This window comes from Betta splendens, chromosome 14 (assembly GCF_900634795.4).
Source record: "Betta splendens chromosome 14, fBetSpl5.4, whole genome shotgun sequence".
Taxonomy (NCBI): domain Eukaryota; kingdom Metazoa; phylum Chordata; class Actinopteri; order Anabantiformes; family Osphronemidae; genus Betta; species Betta splendens.
The window spans coordinates 6,369,623-6,390,515 of NC_040894.2; the positions used below are offsets into that span (position 1 = coordinate 6,369,623).

The window sequence follows — 20,893 nt, forward strand, 5'->3', positions numbered from 1 at the left end:
ACGCTATTCCAGTCGCTTAGCGGAAAGGAAGGAGCCAGTCAGCTGTGGAGGAAAAGCTGGAGTAGCATTAGCTGAGTATTCCAACCTAATTACAGTTGTATGAGAGAATGCAAGATCGCTTTAAATGGCTTTTTCAAAAGTGAGGCGTTTCTAGATGGGTTCGTTAGCATGCCATTCCAACACCCCGGCCTACGAAGCAGGCGTGAGCACAGCGAGTTACCTGGTGTGGAGAGCTGTGGAGACAAAAGCGACAAAATAAAAGCCACCCTGCATCAACACCATGGCCCCCCCATCCCCACCCCCACATGCATGCGACACACACAGATGTCAGAAAGCCACTACTGCTGCCCCCGCCCCGCCCACCCCAAGCAGTCAGTGGTGACAAAGATAGAAAAGGCGGCACACCAGGGAAGGTGGAATACCATAACAACACGTGGAACATATTGTTACACTATTCCACCCACCTTAACTGTGAACCCTTGGGCGTGGCTACGCCGTAGCCTTTGGAGTCCAAGTTGCCTCCCACTTTCATTGTGTCGCAGGGCTTGCGCTGCTCTGTGTACTCGTTCATGGTGGACTCCAGGAGGAAGGCGTATTTCCCCTTGGACTTGCGGACGCGCGCCACCCCCTCGGCCGTGGTCTTGGTGAAGACCGTGGGCTCGGCCGACTTCATGTAGCCCCACATCTTCTCGTAGACGGCGATCTTTGACCGCTGGGGGGGTTTCCGAGGGGGTTCAGAGGCGGACGCGACGTGGCAGGTGGGGTTGAGAGGGAAAGCATATGAAAATCAATGGTTGTGGCTCAAAACTATTGAGTTGATAGGCTTCACATCCAGATATAACAGTGATTTGGGTTCATAATCATTCTGCGCGGCCTTGTTTACCCTACCTGTCTGAGAGCTGACCTTCACCCCCTGTCACAGCCACTCACCCTGAAGAACTCTTTGGTTGAGCCGGAGTCCAGAGTGCCATAGGCGATGTCCGTCTGTTTGGCCAGGTCCTCCGCGCTCTCGATGGGGGAGACCATCCTCTCCACGGTGAGGAAGGCGGCCAGGTTAGCCGTGTAGGACGAGATGATGATGAGCGTGAAGAACCACCACACGCCGCCCACGATGCGTCCTGATAAAGACCTTGGAGGCCAAAGAGGAGAATGGTGGAAAAAGTGGGAGGGGAAATTGTGGAGACAGTTCGGAAAAGGTCAGAAAGCGGAGGGGGGTGGGGGGGGGTGGGGGGGGGGGGGGGCAACAGGCAGGACGTGCCAGGAAATAGAGGGAGGAAATAATAATTGGAGAGTAAAAAAAACAAGACATAAAAAACAGTCAGAATGAACCATGGCTGACTGACAGATTAGCCAACAATGGAGCGAAATGCCGCCGTGCGACCACAAGGTGGCGCTGTGACAACACCCAAACCCATCGGCGCTGCATTTACCCCTCATTAGTGCAGATTGGCGCGTTAAAAATCCCAACATGCTAGCGCCGCTCAGCGTCACGGGGCCACGACCAACCGCTGCCCACTCCCCCCGTGTCTGTTTATTGGTGGGACGAGGGGAGCTGCAGGTACCACCCCCCCCGCTCGGCGCCACTGTTCTTTTCTTGTCTGTTCACTCGGGGAAGACAGATCGCTCGCTGCTCGGGAGCAGCGCAAGGTCGTGAGGAGAATCTTAAACCATAAATGCTGCATTGAGGAGAACAAACATGATCTCCCCCCGGTGCAAATCAAACAGCAAAGGATACTAAACCCTCAGGCCTGCTTGTCAGAGAGGGAGAGAAAGAGAGAGAGAGTTGTGTGTAAAGACGGGTCTGCAACAGTCAGTGTTTTTTTTTACTATTATTTCCACATCTTATTGCAATCGGGTACTTTGTTCTCGCTCTCTTGGACATGAATACATAATAATGGCGGTAGCATCCTTGTTCTCAACTGACTGTACTATGAAGCAGGCCAACGCGAGGCCCACAGCTCACACCAGCATTCCCAGCACCTCCAGATAAGCATCGCGCACCCTAAATGTTTGAGTGGTTCCTTGGTTCTTTGAACGAATGACGCCGTTCACCGTCACCGTGAGAGAATCACAGAGGAAGCCTTCGTTTTCTGGGTCCGTACCAACGAAAGAGCGGCAAATGCCAGTAGAGAAGTGCTGCGGTGGAGCATGTCACACACACACACACACACACACACACACACACACACACACACACACACACACACACACACACACACACACACACACACACACACACACACACACACAGCACGCTTTGCATGAAATAGACTTACTTGACGTATTAGCTCAGGATTTGAATACAAATGAATTCCCCCTCTTTCTCTCTCACTCTATTTGCTTCTCCCTGAGACGATTGAGAGCATTTTTGTACCTTTGAGCGCGATGAGTTCAAGTGTACGACAAGGAGTCCTGTCCACACCCTATTTACAGTAGCCTTCCTACCTAATTACTTTGCCCTGTTTACCGCCCTGCCTCCTCCTTGCCTCCCTTTTCCTCCACCAGTGGGAATGTCGTAGCCGACCAGAGGAGGAGCCTGTCTTCCGTCCCCTCAGCCCTCGGAGCCGTGTGTTTGCTGGCTGATAGCGCTGACTTTGATCCACAGTGACACACTCACACTGCTGTGTCTTAATGGGGCTGCGGCAAAAAGGAGGGGGGGGGGTCTTAAAGTTGGGGTAATCTTCAGAACATGTCAGTGTTCCTCGTCTTTGAGTCTTGGCTCAATCGTAGCATCGTCATCTACTCTGCTCTGAACACTAGCTTTTAGCAGCGTGACCCGTAAGCCTAAGTGTCAGTGGTCGTCACGCGTGTTACGTGTCGAAACGCTGAGTCAAACGAGTCAGAGAACTTGACTATAATGATGTTTGGGATCCCTTTTTCCCACAAGTGGAGAAACCAAGACAAAACGATGGGGAAAGAAAAAGAAATAAAGTGGAAACAAAGAAAAGTGGCTCCTGTGTTGGGGAATAGGAGTCTTTGCACCCGTCAGCAAGCCTCTGGGTGCGAGGAATCCTAAATCTGGAATAAAATCAATTACCCAAAGATTACTCAGCACTTTTCCCCTTCTGGTTAACTTGCATATTGCACTAATTTGTATTTAGGAAATGAGAAAAGAACTAAGTAACACGGCGAGCATAGAGTCCCTGCTGAGTAGGTGCCATTTTTGCACTAATCTGTACAAACTGGACCTGAACATGGAAGCTACTAAGTTATGAAGTGGAAGGTTTTTTATTTTAGACCTACAAACACCAAAAGCTCAGCAAAAAGTGTGAAGTGAACCTTACAGGTGTCAAATGAGCTGAACATGAGTTCAAAGCTGAATTTACAGAAGAGATGTTGAAAAGTTTAAGCATCAGTGTGTTTACTGATAAAACATAGCATCAAACAGACATGGAGTCATTAAAGGAAAGTTTAAAAGCACCTAAATGAAGTCAAGGCCATGTTTCCTTCAGTATCACTAGTGTATCTGCTGTACTGTGACATGAGCCCACAGCTCACATTCCCTGCTTCCCTCTTTTATTTCCTCTGATGCAGGGAAACAAAAAAAAGGGAAAATAAAAAGCTGCTGTCAGAGATGATTTGGTGCAGTGTGTGTGTGGAGGCTTTCCACTGGATTTGAGGAATACTTTTGGGACATAGGGGGAGGAAAAAAAATGAAAACAGCGCAAGCAGAAGGTAGTGATGAAGTGAAAGATGTTGAGAGGGAATGAGGGACAGATCTGACCTTGAGCAGAGCCTGAATAAATCAGAAGGTGCTAGTCTGCTCCCAGGGGGGGCACCTGGGGCGAGAAGACACTGTTTTACTTATTCATAGCAGACAAAGTGTCACTCCGCATCCTTCGCTCTACCTCTGCTTCCATGTTCCGCCTTCAGCCTCGCTCTGGATCCGAAGCATATCTTTAACTATTACTGGAAAGTCTCAAACTCAAGCACTGACGGAGCTTGATTCGACTCATCGATACTCCAGTACCTCGTTGCATTAATTGCATTACTGTTGTTGCATTGAATGAGTCCAGACGTACTCACACAAAGCAAATCTATCAATATTAAAATAGGTTGCACAAATATTCTCCAATGAATGAATGAATATGAATAAAGGGCATTATGTTTTAATATTGATGGATTCACATTTAAGGCCTCCTAGTAGATGCGAGATTGAGCTACTGCAATGCATTCACCATATTGTATGTGTGCAGGAGGTAATGAGTGTTTCAAGTTTACCTGCTATCAGTATTTATCTCTAACACTGTTTAAATGTCTTTGAAGGATGAAAACACAAAAAAGCAGTCAAAGCTTCAGGAATCAGAATCAGGGAAGGTTCAGCGGCTGCTCTCACATGTTTTCACCAGCGTTTCAATGGCACCACTTGTTATCGTCGCTTTAAAGCAGGGAAACACCGAGCGAGCGCTTGACGTTGAAGCTCTGGACCTCGGCTGCACAGACACGCACGCAATCAGAGCCTCTAGCGGCGCCCGTAATTTGCAAGAATAGTGCGACAAATCAGGCGACTGTGAAGACGTGCAGGCCCTGCTGACATAAGCAATAAGCGAGGCGGCGGAACAGCGGCGGAACAGCTGGATCGCAAAACTAATTGGCGCTGAATTAATGGAATAATGGGAATCTTGCCGACAGGGCGCTGGAAAGTCGCCGCGCCGTCTTTGAACGCACCTTTTGTTGACCTAAATTTGCACGTCGCATTAAAAGTCGAGCATCATCCGTAGCCATCAGGAAATTTGCGATCAGTATGCGCACACTTTGAGCTAATCAGGACTAATCAAGGCCATCGCAGCTTTCTCATTAGCTCGCCAGAGATGTGGCAAATTTGACTCAGCGGAAGAGACGAAGATAATGTGTCGCAGGCAATGAGACGGAAGCGACTAAACACCTGGAAAAGCCCAGGCCAATTACACCTGCATGGGGCGGCACATGGCCGCCTTGATGTTTGTATTGGTATGTTCATGCGATGTGACATCCTGCAGGAGAACATCGCAGGACGACGTCAGGTCTGTTCATCTGGGATTTGTAGTCAGAAACAAAAAACAAACTATCCTGTCACCGTTTAAATTAAGCTCCCTTTCCCTCCACGGAAAGTGGAGAGACCGGGATATTAATCACTGAATTAATTATTACAGGCTGCCTGGAGGGAGCACAGGGTATTAACCCTTATTAAGCGAGGGAGACAAGAAGAAGGAGCGGTTCGGTTCCATCTGAACCTCAAACCCAGGCAAGAAGTAAAGGATGTTGGATGCAGACACTAAAACGACTAGCACCATAAACTGCACATTATAAATCTGAAGTCTCATCTACACTCATTTCATCGTGGTTCCGTGTGTTATGAGGATAATGTAAAATTAGTTCAAAAGAGTTTAGTGGAACAAATCAGAAAACAGCAGATGATTCAGATGCAAATAGGAAAATGTTCCTGGAGAACTCTAATATTCATGTCCCATGAAGACGCACCTCACTGCCACTAACCCACCACAGCAAACTTGTGCATTAAAGCTGAACTTCCCACACTGTCCTCCGGTGTTGGATGAATACGCGGACCATCAGAAGTTTGAGGCTGTGATGCATGCGGACGGAGTTTGCAGGGTCCTAACACACACACACGAGTGAGCGCCGAGGCCCTTGCCCCAAAGTCATCGCATTCACCTCTGCCCTTGTCACTCCCTCCGCGCTGCCTAATCCCCCCCGCGTGAAGGGATTTGCATGCTGCACTGTCAGGCTAAAGTGGAGTGGAAGTGCTCCTTAGCTCCGGGGCGCGGTGCTGATGGACTGGGATAGGCCCGTGGGATTAGCAGTGACAGTGGAAGGCAGTGGGGACCACAGCCGGAGACAGAGAGAGCTGAAATGTAGACTTTTGATTCGTACGCCGACATTGCTGCTCAGCTCCAAAGTCCTTATCTGGGGTACACAGGCAGAGATGTGGGGGGGGGGGGGGTGCAGGGGTGGATGTGGCGGTGGGTGGGGGTGGTCTGTGCACACGTGAACAAAGCAAGTGTATTCCTTAAAATGACTATGCTGGATCACAGTCACGGGGCCACTACACTTTACTTGAGGTTCTTACGTGAAGGTGCGCTAATGTACCTCGGGATCCGCCATCTTGTGTGTTTCCCTGTTCTCCTCTGGGCGGGGGAGGCTGAAAGATACAATCTGATTTGGTCGTCTTTTCATTTCCTACATCTTACCAACTCTACAGCACGACGCCCATTAGGGCTTATAGCACACAAAGGAAGATTATGGGAAAGACTTAGAACTATAGAAGCTGCAGTAGCTTAAAATACCCCAAACTAAGCATCTGTGGTAACTTTAAGCTTGACAGACCCATTCAAACAGCTTAAAATGGCTCCACAAAACATGAGGAAACGTGATAAATTACAGGCTTTGCCAGTGTGAAGAACTCACAATAGCGGCACATGTGAGCACAGAGGATTCAGTATCTATGACATAAACAGGAAGATGATGGACAGGAAGCCTGATCTTTGATTGATGAGCGGTCACACACACTAAGCTGCACAAGCAGCACTTCTCCAGCCTCCACCAAAGTACGCTCCGGCATCCTGCACATCCTGGACGCTGGGCTCGAGAGCAGTCATTTGGACAAAGGAGAGAGAAGCCGCAGACATGTGTGAAGGACACAACGCTCGACTCGTGGAGCAGAACTGGGCTCCACGGAACCGCGGCCCTTAAAGGGGCGAGAAGCTGACAGACACAGAGACAACCTAATTCTCCCCTACACGCACACAACACAGTGTATGCAAGTCAGACAGTGAAGAACAATGTGACTGGAGAGAGAGAGAGAGATGCTGAAAATCAATACTAGCACAGACAAACCCTCTCATTCACAAACCGACCACATATACAAACAAGCTCGACGCCTCCGTTCACACAAGCAGCATGAGTTCAGTGCAACACGAGACAATTAGATACTTAAAGCCTTAGATTAGGATTTACAGCAGATTACATGCATTAATTTATGGTAAACCTAATATTTCAGAATATTAATATGCATTTAGTTTAAGAATACAGTAAATAAACCTTTTGGGGAAATATGCTTTTTTGTTTTCTTGTGAGGTGAAACTAAAACCAAGCCTCCACCTTTTACAAGCTGTAACATTGTGTACAGCTTCCTGGAGCAGGAGACAGCGCAGCAGCATAAAACCTTGAAAGAATCTCCTCACAAAAGAAGGAATTTCCCAGAAAGGATTATTAAAAATGCTTATTACTAAGCACGAGGGGTGTAAAGATTCTTTAAATCCACTGTTAGGTATAGCTTTTTTAGCGCTTTTGGTGCATAGATAAATTAATCGAAACATCTTTTATTGTATTCACTAATTATTGTAGATCCAGCCACAATGTTAGACTTGTTACTGTCCCTTAACCAGTCTTTCTATTAAGACTCCACACAGTTGTGGTGTCAGTACCGTTACACCCCCTTACACTTAATATCATGTACTTATTATAATAATATTAATATTATTATTATTAACACTAGAGGTATACATATAGTCTGTGTTGTCAACTTGGTGAAGCTGTGTGGTCACAACCATGGGTGGGAGGCTTCACCTGCCTCATCAGCAGCTAACACTGGGCGGTGGAGTCGCAGCGTCGCTTACCTGGGGGAGATGTCGCAGCCCTGCTGCATGAAGGCGCCCAGGGAGAACCAGAGCGAGTTGAAGATGCCAAACTCATTGGGGGGCTGGTCGCTTGGCGGACCGTCGGTGCCCTCTTCGGGCTCCTCGGTGTGCCATTCATACGGGCTGAAGCGGCTGACCAGGAAGAGCACCACGCTCACGCCGATGTAGGCGAACACGATGCACATCCAGATCTCGTAGGCCAATGGGTCCAGGAAGGAGAACACGCCCGGTTTGGACTTTTGGGGCTTCTTGATCATGATGGAAATGCCCAGCGACATGAAGGGCTTGGAGAAGTCGATCACCTCCTCCCGGACCAATGTGATAGTCAAAGGGGCCACAGCGATTTCCGCTTTCTGTGGGGATTTGGACGGAAGAGGAGTTCCGTTAGGCATCCGAATCTCTGATAACAAGTCCACATCCAAAATAAGACAGAGGAACAAATTCAAATGGCGGATCATCTCTATGCAGCAATCGGACATCACTTCGATACGACTTCCCAAGGCCAACAGCGAGCCAGCCATCAGAAGACAAAACAACAATCACCCCATTTCTCCAGCTGGCGTCATTTTATCTGAATTTCTCCCTCGACTGAACAAATCTCCGAGCGATCGAGTTGCATCTCGGTGCGATCAAGTTAAGACAGAGCGAGCGAGAGGAACGAAATTGAAAGGGAAAGTCTGAGACCCCCTCTAATGCTGAGAGGCTTAGCTGGAACTCTGCGAGAATCAGCTGGGGGGATAAAATAATGTGTCGGGGAAATATGCTTACAGCACAGGAAGGCGAAAGAAGAGGCAGCGAGCGCCGGCATCTGCAGCGGTGGGAAGAAAACGCACAACGGCCGACTGCTGAAAACCCACACGCCAGATTAGAGCGGGTGATTTAGCAAGACTTGTGACCTTGTCTGACCGGCTTCGGAGCGAAGGGCTTAATATCGGCGAGAATTTAAAGTTTCATTACGACCATTTGACACTCGAGGAGGCGGGAGAGGAGAGAAACAGGAGACGGGGAGGAGGGAACCAAGGAGATTTAAGCGGCTTCATCCTCAGCAAAAGGCAGTAAGACGACAGCGTGAGCTGAGGAGATGGAGGATCGCTTGGGTTTAGACTGAAAGGGCGCGCTATACGCATGTTTATATCCTAATCATGTTAAACAGGCTTTTATATGTGAGAAGAAACAATTACAGCCCGTAACGTCATCCAGTCTTCCTGTAAATGTAATAGTGACCAGCGTTTGGAGCCAATAGCAGCGACTACAGCTGCGCTTTCGGACCAACCTGGATGGACTCTACACCAGAAGTGTTCTGCACCGCATCCCGGCCGACTCCTCGGTGAGTCACTGCAGCAGCGAAGAGGCTGAAAAATGCCAATTTGTGGAAACGCCACTTAGCGCATCACAAAAACGGACGCCACAAGTCGGCGTCTCTTCTTTTATGTGATGCATTTCATCCAAAATGTCAGCCATCCGCCCATCGTGTGCACCGCTGGAGCCTGTCCCAGCTGCCACACGGCACACGCTGCCAGTCAATGTCACATTAATAGTAATTAAACCATGACGGAATGTAAAATCAATTAAATTTCCCTTTTTTCTTCCACAAATTACCTCTCTTCCTTCATTGAAGTGCATCGACAGGCAGAGAAATCCCAGAATTATCCCACACGTCGTCCCTGCATCCGCTTTAAACGCGGAGCAACGTCAGCGGCAGAAAGACAGAAGAGGACGACTCGTCCCTGAATCAAATTCTCACCTCAGAGACTCCCTAACAAGCTGCAAACCACCGCCTCTCCTCTTTAACCCCAGCAGAAGCGCCGCACTAATGCGGCCTTAATTCCCCTCTTACTGCTAGCATTAGCGCCACTGGAGCCGACCAGCCTGTTTCCAGTTGTATTTCAGGTGGGCGTAATTATCCCCGCAGCAAACAAGACGTAAACACACAGGAGCACTTCTTCAGACGAAGCACGGCACAGATCAAGAAATGCTGTTTGTACGGATGCTACATACACATATATGACACACACTGCATGGGGAAGTCCAGTTCATTAGATCATCCACATTAAAAAGACTCATCAGGTCATTTAACAGTGTTCATAACGATAAATCCTGATCAGTAAATGAGCATTCTCACCCCGTACACCAGCTCCCCGACCATCCCGTTCCAGATCTTTGTGTCTGGGTCCCTGGCGCCGTACTTCCCATCGGGGACTATGGAGATCTTGTACTTGATGCCGATGTGTTTGGCAATCTCTGAGGCCAGGTCCACGCAGTATCCTTCGTACTTCTCGTTGCCCTCGAAGCCCTCCGCGTTCTTCTTAAGCATCACATAGGGACCCTCCTACACAGGGGACCATAACCAGTGAACCACACCATCAGACAGACAAACAGACACGACACGGAGGCAGACAACGGAATGACGTGACCTTCAGCTGAGTGACACCAAACTGGGTTGAACTTACATTGATTGGACCCTGTAGAAGTCCCACCTGTACAGTCTGATCTACTCTCTGCCTTTAATCCTACATTTAAATTCTCTGAAGCTCTACAAGGGTCCATACTCCATCTTAGGAGATGGTTCTGATGTTCTACCCCCTCCTAATCTAATGTGAGCATGCTGATGATGGAAATTATTGATGACATGCTTCATTGGGAGCAGTAACAAACCTAGACACTAGAAACAGAGCAGAGGGTCCCTACTAGCAGATGCAAACAATGTACAGTAAGGCCTGATGTTAGCAAACGTTAGCTTGGAGGATAATTAATAATGCAATGTCAACATGGTTCCTGCTGTGTGATTTCAACTTCAGTTTAATTTATTATGTATCAAATGATGCTCAGTGCTAAATAACAAGAGTGACTAATAATATTGTTTATTTCTAATGATAAATATTACACACTATGACTTCATTCGTTGTCAGTTCGATGGCAAATGGCTCTAAATCCCATCATACCCAGGCAGATTGGTGCGTTTGACGTTTTAATAAAAGTGTGACACACATCGTAACACAGCTGGCCATCATTTGTATTGATGAATACACTGGGAGGCTGTTTTCCCTTCAAAGCTCTGTGATGTAACTGTTCTCTCAGCAAAAGCTGACTCCTCCCAATTCACAGCGGAAACACTATTATTCCAAATATTTCAAGCACGGCTAAGCAGGAAAACACAGCAACACACTGTAAAACACGGGCAGCAGAGACGCACGTGTGATCGTGACGACGGCACCGACTGGAGCTTTCCGTGGATGTGAATGAGTGCGTAAGCAGAAATGGGGGCAGACGCAAAGCTGACGGGAAGTGAGAAATGAACTGCAGTCTGGCTGAAGGAGCCAATAGAGAAAAACAAGCCTTAGTCAACTTCAACACTTACAGTAATCAGGGCTGTGCATGACTCTGCTCTGTGACCAGCGCTGGGTTATAGATCGTTAGATCCACTGGTCCTCGGAAAGCGATCGGAATGTGAGCCACGTCGGCTTCCTGCCTTCATATTCCCAAACATATTACTTTTGTCATGGAAGGGAGACTTTTGCATATTGAAAACAGGAGCAATTTATTCTGGAGATGTGTTTCCCTGACATTGCTCTGGGCCAAAGCAAGGTAAACCACAGAGTTGGTGGGGAGAGAATGCAAATGCTCGACTGAGGCCTGCAGCAAAGCGAAATGACAAATGGCAATGATGGTGAAATTTACTGTAGCATCTTGTGTCAAAATAAGGCGGAATTATGCTTCACAACAAGCCTTGCACAACAATATCCATTTATTTATGAGGGTCAGTTTGGGAAAAATCTAAAGATCTTTTCTTCTTTTAAAGTGGAGCATTGCAACATTTTACAGTTACACTTTGTTTGTTTGCACATCTGTTATTATTATTATTATTACAAATGCTGGAAGCAGCTTCTTTTGCTGAAGTAACAATCTGCCAGCTGTAAACAAAACTACCTTGATGCCGCAATTCGTCCAATTTCCCAAAGGACATATTCGAACCACAGCTGACGACAACAGCAGCCTCCACAATAAAAGCTTTGCATTTCTTAAAGATGTTTTTGGACCGAAAAGGTCCACATGTACCAGAGGACTCCGTATCTACTCAGACAGGTCAATGCACCTAGAACGCCTCTTCTTCCTGCTGCTTGACTTGCGTGTACAAGGCCCCTTTCCTAAACCCGTCCCTGCAGGTACTGGACCCGCAGTCTGGCAGCTTGGTGTCGTTTCTTTGGGCCACGTCCAGCTGGAGCCCGTGGGTTAAGGCCCTGCCAGCTTGGATTTGCCAGCGAGCTCCCCTCTCATGTCTGGCCCCAGTGGGGGCTGTGGCTTCCTACTGTACCTCCGGGCGAGCTAGCGAAGTTCTGAGGCTGCCGCGAGTTTGTGAACGGCTCCGTTCCTGGCACCACTAGCTCGTACAAAAGCACAGCATAGCTCCCGCATGAGGAAGCAGGTAGCCTTAAACGTGGATGCCTGTTAATGTGGTGGAAATGCAGGATGCCGATCGTATCATTCAGTGTCATCAGTTTTAGTGTCTTAGAACTTTGCCGTTTGTCTCCTTCTGACTAGTCGCTGCTAAATGCGATAAATGATGCGCTGACAATGACTTCTTTTACAAGCTGACGGCGCTGGAAGCCGGACGAGTAGTAGCTGTGGCAAAGATAAAGGATGCAATCTGTGCTCCTGGCACGAGGGGAGAGCTGTGCTTCAAAAGTCTTCACAGCTGAGGCCAACGCAAGTGACGGCCTGGTCAATAATCACACCCATAGGCTTCACTCACGCCCAATAAGACTAATTATACATGCCATTAAAGGTAGATGAACACGTACCGTCCTATATACACACCACGGGACAACTATTCTGCCCAACTTTACAAGTTCCAAGACACAGATCCGGCCCGAATGTAATATAGGAGACATTACGTTTATACCGAACCCAGATGAACCAAATAAAAGAGAGAGTTAAAGGCGGCGTAAAAGCACGATGGATATGAAGCAGCGCGGTGATGAGATCTAAGCTGGTTTAAGGCGCATAGGAAGCATAGGTACTTAAGGGCAGAGCAGGTAGTAGTTGGGGAGAGACAAATCAGTTAGACATTATGCATATTCACATTATGGTTGTTCCTCACTTTATAGTTCAGGGTGCATTGATCTTCGCACAGATCCGAGCTGTGAGGAGCAACACAAACACACGGGGCATCACAATGTATGACTCTCACACAAACAGCTGTAGTGGGACCTTGTTATTGCTACTGTAGCAAACGGACTTGGCTGTTATGAGTCTGGGGCCCATTTTAGCCCCAACGGGTGTCCGTCCACCAGCAATGTCCTTATAAAAAACAGCGGCTCTTCCCCTTCATTTGCATTTCATTTTCCTCTTGAGCGGCTCCATTTCTTGTTCAGGTTTTCTGAACAGGGCGTCCATTAACACAGTCGCCGTTCTCCTCCCGCCCAGTGTCTTTAGGGCCTCATATTGGCTCGGGCCGCCGTGTCCATCACTCTGCCTTTAAGGGCTTTCATATCCTGCTTGCGTCCAACTGGGGGGCTCAGTTTCTTAAAATGGGGTTCCTCATCAGGGGCTGAAAAGAGGGAGGATTGTGCTGAGCTTTGACTCTTCATTCTCACCTCATCCCCTCCTCCACTCCGCTGCTAAATGGGCCCTGCTCTACTCAGCCACGTCACTGTTACAGCCAGAGGTTCACATGCCATGCAAAGGACGTTCATTCTCCCTCTGCTAATGCTTCAGTTGATTTGGAAGCTGTACACAGTTTTTAGTGACTTAAGTAAAAGCCTAAGAAATGGCAGCTGATTAAGCGCCGTCTGATGGATTTTTCAGATGTTTACTGGCGCAATAAAAATGAATCTAAGTCATATTTGTTCATTTTGGAGATGTATGATGGTTTTTTGAAGTCTTTATTGAAGCGATAAAGACAAAATCCCGGTTAGTTAAAAGTCAAGCCAAACTTATGTCTCTCGTGAATCTGCATAAATACTAGGAAAAAAACAGAGCAATTTAAAAATGAATGCATTGGTGATTGAAAACAAGAGAGGCGTGAGGCGACCTCTCTATGAGGTCAACCAGTGCAACCAGAGTTTTAAACAGATAGATTTGGGAGAAAAGGCACAATGTGTCACAATGTCCCTCAGGTACTGCTGTCATAATAACGTGGGAGTGTGTGTGTGTGTGTGTGTGTGTGTGTGTGTGTGTGTGTGTGTGTGTGTGTGTGTGTGTGTGTGTGTGTGTGTGTGTGTGTGTGTGTGTGTGTGTGTGAGCACATGCCCGTCTCTTACCATGATGGTAGTAACTACGACGGTGCGGTTTTCCATGCCAGACGTTTCGTTTGGCAGCAGCGGAGAGTCCTGGATCAGCACCAGTTTGTCCGCGTCGTTCCAGTAGCCAATCTGCAGCGAAGACGACGAGTGAGAGCGTGTCCTGCAGCGCAATAACACACTGCACAGAACCATGTGATCAGCTTGCAGCTTGAGGATGGATGGGGTGTTATGATCTGAATAATTTGTGTATTTTACGGCTCCTTTGTCACAACATTGGGACTTTTGCTGATTTCATGAAGAGCAATAATGTAATGCACCGAAAGCGATATATTGATCCTGCAACAGACAGGAGCTTTGACAGCGACCATAAGCATCTATAAGTCAGAGTGGACGCGCCGGGAGAGGCAGCAACCGGCGGTGGGTTGGCTGCTGGCCAGCGAGGACCAGCAGCAGCGACTGGATGATGCCTCCTTTGTGCCGGGGCAACAGGATGATTCAGGAACATGGAAGAAGTGGGAGAGAGGCTGTGACCCACACACACATAAACACACACACACACACACACACACACACACACTGCCATGTGCTGACAGGAGCATCGCTGCGAACACAAAGACGGGGCCGGGACAGGTTTTGATTGATGGGAGCTTCTCTTTACTTCCTCACCCCCTCCCCCTCATCTCTACCTTGATTGCTCTCTTTTTCATTTCATCCTCTCACCATCACTCACAAGCGCTCTCTCTCTCTCTCTCTCTCTCTCTCTCTCTCTCTCTCTCTCTCATGTTTTTCTATTTTCCCTCAGTTTTATCTTCACGCATCCATTCTGTCACACCAGACGCACAAAGATGCTGGAGGCCTATTTATGGTAATGGAAAATGCCGCCCTGCATCCTGCATCATCGCTGCACCTCGAGGCCTCGCACGGCCGCAGTCTGCACGTATCTCTGACCGGATCGAGGATATATGGAGCGAGCTAGAGCACACGGCAGTGCTGACTTGACTTGCACAAATACTCATCCATAACACAAGTGAAAGCAGAGTGGTGTGACGTTTTACCCGTCTGGGTCCATTATTCTTCAGCTCAAACACGTCCATAGTGTAGTTGACCCTGCGGCCATAGTGGTCAAACTGGACATTACCTGTTAACCCCTGGAGCTGGACCTGCACAGGGGGAGAGAGTATGGAAACACGACATAAGACACATGCAAAAGTCTCAAATTTGCGTTTGTGCGACGATCGCTAGGCCTCGCCTCCCACCTGTTTGAGCGTACGCTCCATGTCGATGCCCTGGTTCCACGGCGCCGCCGGGTTGGCCAGACAGTCGCCCGCGTTTCCCCGTCGGGAGATGTCGACCTTCTGCCTGCGCAGGTTCCTGAAGGCCTCGGCCATCACCATCACCCCGTCGTACGTCAGCGCTGAGGTGTACTACGGGACATCAGGAGGCGATCAGAGCCGGCCGGCCGCAGTGTTAGCTTCGGAGTTAGCGGGACAAGCTAAGCGCTTCAGCGGCCCGGCTCAAGCGGCGGTGGCAGTTTCACGCCTCTCATTATTTTCCGGAAATAGACAAGGACGAGGGCGTTTTCCCAGCGTCCCCCAATCTGTCTTTGACCTGAGGACTCTGCAGCCTCTGATTATTTGCATCGCCAGCACAAGAACCAGGAAGGCCACATTTCGCTGAAGCCCACCTCTGGCGCTGAAGGAAAACTAATTGAGTGAATGACAAAGATGTCGAGGGAGAGGGGAGGAAGAAAAGGGAAAGGACGGTGTTTTGTCCAGCCGGGGAGCAGCCTGGCATTAATTATCCCAGCTAGCAGGAGTTCATTAACTTCGCCTGGAGCTGGGGGTGAATCCTATTCATTAGCCCACTGCTCGCTGTGACATTATGGCTCTCTGTGGAGACTGGTGCACTCCACGAGCCGCCCCGAGTAGCACACGCAAACAACCGGGTTGCAGGACGGACTCGCTCGGTCAGGACGCCGCTGTAGGACAGCGATGGGCATGTGACTTACAGTGACCAGCAACGCCGCGCGGACGCGGCCGCCGAGGCCCGGGCATCTTGACCACGCACGGACGGAGGAGATCGGGCAGGAACCTACCAGCAGGAAGACGCACCGCCCGCGACGCGGTCTGTGGACAAACTTAATGGGGGAGCAGAGTAATTTAGTCTGAGTGGATTTCTGAGAGAGAGAGAGAGCGAGAGCAATTTATCAGGAAATGGAGTGGGGAAAACGCACGCGAGCGCACAAACACACTCATGTCATGTCGCGTTGCCCCGTGGTGTCAGCTTTTAATTCGAGGCGCACCACGCGCCGCCTGAGTCACGTCGCTTCCACTCGGCTACATCTGGACTTTAAAACAGCGTCCTTGTTTTGCCGGAGGCGTAGATTGGCTCGGGGGGTGGGGGTGTGGGGGGGCGCCCGCCTGGCGTCAAGCTAGGACCCGAAGTGGGTGGTGGTGACGCATGGATGCGCGTGACGGTGTTGACGCTGATGACGGCACCTGGTGCTCACACGCACACGCGCGTGACACACACACACACACACACACACCTTCGGTGGCGCGTCGGAGCCCGGGTACTCCCTCTGATCCAGCTTGTTCCAGCGCTGCATCAGCTTGATGACCATGGGGTTGCTGAAGTCCACCAGCTGGAAGCCGGTCACGTTGGCGCCGCCGTGCATGAAGCGCTCCAGGTTGATGTCCTTGAAGCCCTTCAGGGGGAAACAGCCCACGTCTAAGTCCAGGCACTCAAAGTGAACAATGGCAGCAGGACAACTCACCAGGTTGGCCATGATGTAATGGTAGCCTTTGACGTGCTTCCCGACGCTGACGATCTGCAAGGAGGCAGAGCTCAGCGTTAATCGGACTGGACTGAACCGAACCGCGTCGCGCGCTAATTGCTTTAACGGGTGCGTGCGGCAGGTGGGCGCGCGTCGCGACGCTGTCAGGTTCGACCCGTGGAAGATCGGGTGTCTGAACACATGAGCAGGCAGTCGCGTCAGAGTCTCACTGGGGGAAGTGAACACTTCACGCTCCCAGAGACGGGACGGCGCTTCTACAGAACTTTGATAAAAACTGATCTTGAAAGATGACGTCTGCCTGGAAAATCTACTGGACATCTGATGAGGGCAGGAATTAATCTAAAAAAAAGAAGCTTTAATAGGAGTGTTAGTGTTTCTTAATCATTAAGAGTCTGTCTTTAAAGCGCAAAGCAGCATCTGCTTGTTCGTGTGTCTCACTAAATTCTGTCCCTGCTGTTGTTGAGCAGCTTTGCTCAGTTCTCGTCCTGCACCAGAATAATTAGGCCCAATGTTAATCTGAACTGGAGAACTGGAGCGGATTCACTGCGGCAGCAGAAAATAGATGTTTGTGTGTTTGGCAGTGACCCCGACCGCTGCATCATCCCATGAGCTACAGCTGTCTACGTGTGACAGGGTCCATCATCTTCTGGCGAGATGTTGTGTGCGGATCGGAGCGGCCGCCGCTCTGTCCGGGTGCAGAGACTCAGAGACATGTACAGTACACGCGTCGGCAGAGTCGGACTGTGAGAGATGTCAGAGTGGAGATTTCCTGAATAATTGAACAATTACACAGACACCAGTTGCCCCAGGGAGGAGATGGACAGATGAAGGGATGAAGAGCAGCAGAAGGATGAGGAGGAGGAAGGCACAAATCAGATTCCGAGTGAGCTCATGCCAAGCGACACCACCGGAGATCAGAACAGGCTGTTTTCAACTTTAGATTCTCCCAATTAGCAAAAACACGCTGGAAAACAGATTCAAACCATCAGCGGGTGTGCGTTTGGTTTACGGTGGGAATAAACACCAGGCTCCACCACTCGGAACCATCCGTGACTGACGATGGCGTCACCTGCTCCAGCATGTTCTGCAGCCGCTCCGCCTCCAGGTCGATCACGAACTTCTTCTCCTGCCTCCGGTCCAGATCCTCCAGCAGCCGTCGGTAGCTGGCATCGTTAAAGTTTTCCACACAGATGGCGCTGACCTGCCAGTTGTTCTGTCCGGCCTTCTCCATGATGGCCTGCAGGATGGCGTAGCCTGAGACGAGCACACACAGCAGACAGATTCAGGAACTGACGGAGGACCTCCGCGGAAAAGGCGCGGAAAATGGTGGTTTTGTGTTCAAAAATCAATATGTTTGTCATTATTTTCTTGTGAACAGATTCTTTTTTCCCGGGTTCAGTCTCTACAGTCAACTGGGCCCTTTCCAGTACGGGTCCAGGCCGTACCTCACCTCCCAGCTGGCACTGGCTCTAGTCCCAGCAGCTCCTAACAGGATAAGCAGTAAAGATAATGAAGGGGGGGATTAGCCTTTTTCAGTAAAACACACTGAGCGTCTCCTTTGAGGCCACGTAAATGTCTTCAGTGCATCTCCTACATCATAAAAACCTAAAGGACTAAACATAGATAAACATCAACAGATCCATAAAAGAGAGATGTACCCTGATCATAAACAGACTCTATACAGCACTAAACGAACGTTACCAACATCACACCTGGTTAAGGCCCAGAATAAACTTTAAAATACATTATGAAAATATAAAATGAGAATTTTGGAATAAACCACAAAGACTTTTAGTTTTATGAAGAAATATCCTGTCAATGAATTCTGTCATTTTTCAAAATGTCCCATCTTAAATTATTTGTTTGCTGTGGATCCAGATTCTGCAGCAGGTGGAGTCTGTTTTACCAAACACATCAAATCAAATAAAAGTAGAGTGTTACCATATTTAATACATTGTTATCAGATGTGGATCCAGGTTTGTTTATCTAAACACATTCTATGTAGATAATAGTTTTAGTATCGTAACACTTTGTCAGCTCTGTTTAATTATCAGTGTAAAGCCCCTCTGTTTACTCATTAAGCTGAGGTTGACATTGTCCCTGTTCAGATGTAAGATGGAAAGTCACGATAACACATTGCTCCTAATTGGCAGTTAAACAGGAAACTGGCGTGAGTTGATACCACATCTTTGGCAAAAAACACTTCTTCCGAAAAGGATCGGCGTTGAAGCCCCGTTAAAACTTTCATCCTCCTCCAGCCAGATCTTGGCTTCCGGTGGAGACATGGGTGCACTCGGCTCTGGAGAGGGCAGACGCTCGCTGTCAGGTGTGAGTATAAAGAAGACGAGTGTCAGCGAGGAACCGAAGGAGCTGTGAGGGCGGCTGTTCTCCAGCAGGAACAGATGTCCCCCTTAAACGGCCCCTCCTGGTGGCCATCACAATCTGGCAACCCGTCTCCCTTTGCTCCCAATTAGTGGATTAACCTGTATTCTGGCGCCCGGCTCCCCCTCCACCTCCTGCGTCCCCTCCCGAGCCCCTTGCTCCCCATTAGGGGGATGTCTGTGCCAAGAGGCAGCGCTGGTTGAGGCGACACTCAGGCCGAGTATCGCGCCCGTGTCCTCGGTTACTCCTGAGGGTGGAATTGGCTTGTGACAATTTGGCGAGAACTCCTCAACTGCTAGAAAGCTGGAGCCCAGTGAGAGGCGATCATTGTTCATTTCCCTAGTTGGACCCAGAAGACAGCGAGGCTGCAAAAGCTAGAAAAACTGAACGTAAAATGGGATTTGATGAGATCTTTGCTACATAAACACAGCTTTAAAAGTTACATTTAAACATTTAACTTGATAACATTTTATCACTATTGACAATTATGTTTGTAATTATTATTATTTATTTAAATGAACTGAAACAAGGCTGCTTGTTTAATTAAGACGTCAACAGCAGCAAAATTTTAACTTTTACCAAAACCCTAAAAAAGGACAATTTAAATCTCTGTTCTGGAATGAAATCTAAATGTTTATGGATTTCTAAAGTTTGCAGTGAATATGATTTCTTCCTAAAAGTCTTCACTTCTCCTGGAGTGAATATTTCTTCAGCGTTTCAATGTTGGTTTCTTCCCATCAGGCACCGCAGGCGGATCAGACCTGGTACCTGAATCTAACTCAAAGCCTCTCGTCTATTTGCTACAGAAGAAGAATCCCGTACAAGTGAAATACGCTGAAAACATCTGACTCTGCAGGTCGGGAAACCGCAGGCTGGCCTGAAAACAGCTCCCTGTGGAAGCTGCGGATCCTTTGCCGCTATCGATTGCATCGACGAGGGCTGTTTTAGCTACAAATGAGCAGCTGTTCTGGCTCGTTGTTCGTGGGCCGTGGTGAGAACGCGCGCGCGGCCATTACAGCGAGCGGCTGCTGTCCTGCTGTGGAGCTTGGCCTCTGTCTTGGTGGGCGCTCAAACCTTCTGAAGGTGGACGTGTCCAGTAAAAAGGTGATGCGACCTTCACTGTCCATACTTGAAACTTCTTTAATTTAATCTTTAAAAGCAACGTTCCACTTCATTTATTTCAGCTTCTTGCAACTAAATATGAAAATAAACTTATTACTGAGTCTGAATCTTTGCAGTAATTGTAATTTTATTGAAGGTTTGGGAACATAATGATGTGGTTGATGAGTCTTTTCAAATAATAATTACACTAAACTAAACTACTACACTGGGCTTCGCGGTGCACGCGGTGCACGGCCAGGAGGCTGCAGACGCGTGGGGCCGAGGCCGGCAGAGCGTGCAAAGGGCCAGCTGATTACCAGCTGATAAACGTGTAGCCTGGAGGCCGTGTGCGGAGCGGCAGCCAGCCACAATCAGCGTCAGCGTCAAAGACACGGCCGCGGGCGACTGCGACGCTAGCGCCGCGCGCGGCCTCCAGATTGGAGCCGCGCCGGACGCCGCGCCGGAAACAACTGCACTGGTGGAGACGCGAAGTGGCGGGTGCACATCTGGGCTCGCGTGTGGGCTTTCTGCATTTTTCTGGTTCTATTCCTTCCCCTCTTCAGGCGTACGCTGTTAAAATGAACCATTCATTAAGGCCTGAGTTCACTGTGGCTGAGCTGCTGCTGGTTTCCTCCTCTCATCTCAGCTGTTTCCCTTTTATCTCCTTTTCACTCGTCTGCTTACAGTGCTGCGCTTCATCTTCCCCTCTCCTCCTATAATTTAATTATTTTTTC

At 48.9% G+C, this 20,893-nt stretch overlaps 1 protein-coding gene across 5 annotated transcripts in view; it reads right to left on the reverse strand.

The window, feature by feature from the left end:
• gria4b (glutamate receptor, ionotropic, AMPA 4b) overlaps window positions 1–20,893 on the reverse strand; it is a 55,372-nt gene that overhangs the window by 6,630 nt on the left and 27,849 nt on the right. For 4 of the 5 annotated variants that reach the window (XR_003788133.3, XR_003788132.3, XM_029173333.3 and 1 more), the window contains exons 4-13: window positions 17,746–17,930; window positions 16,656–16,709; window positions 16,428–16,586; window positions 15,136–15,303; window positions 14,935–15,039; window positions 13,898–14,008; window positions 9,760–9,966; window positions 7,617–7,990; window positions 931–1,129; window positions 465–712 (exon numbers count right to left, since the gene is read on the reverse strand). Coding sequence is in view for 3 of the 5 variants with exons in the window: in XM_029173333.3 (XP_029029166.1) it covers window positions 465–712; window positions 931–1,129; window positions 7,617–7,990; window positions 9,760–9,966; window positions 13,898–14,008; window positions 14,935–15,039; window positions 15,136–15,303; window positions 16,428–16,586; window positions 16,656–16,709; window positions 17,746–17,930 (1,810 nt within the window). In the remaining 2 variants the exon portion in view is untranslated. Of the gene's footprint in view, window positions 1–464; window positions 713–930; window positions 1,130–7,616; window positions 7,991–9,759; window positions 9,967–10,482; window positions 13,186–13,897; window positions 14,009–14,934; window positions 15,040–15,135; window positions 15,304–16,427; window positions 16,587–16,655; window positions 16,710–17,745; window positions 17,931–20,893 lie in introns of those variants that run through there. The other variant, XM_029173334.2, reaches the window with a different exon arrangement.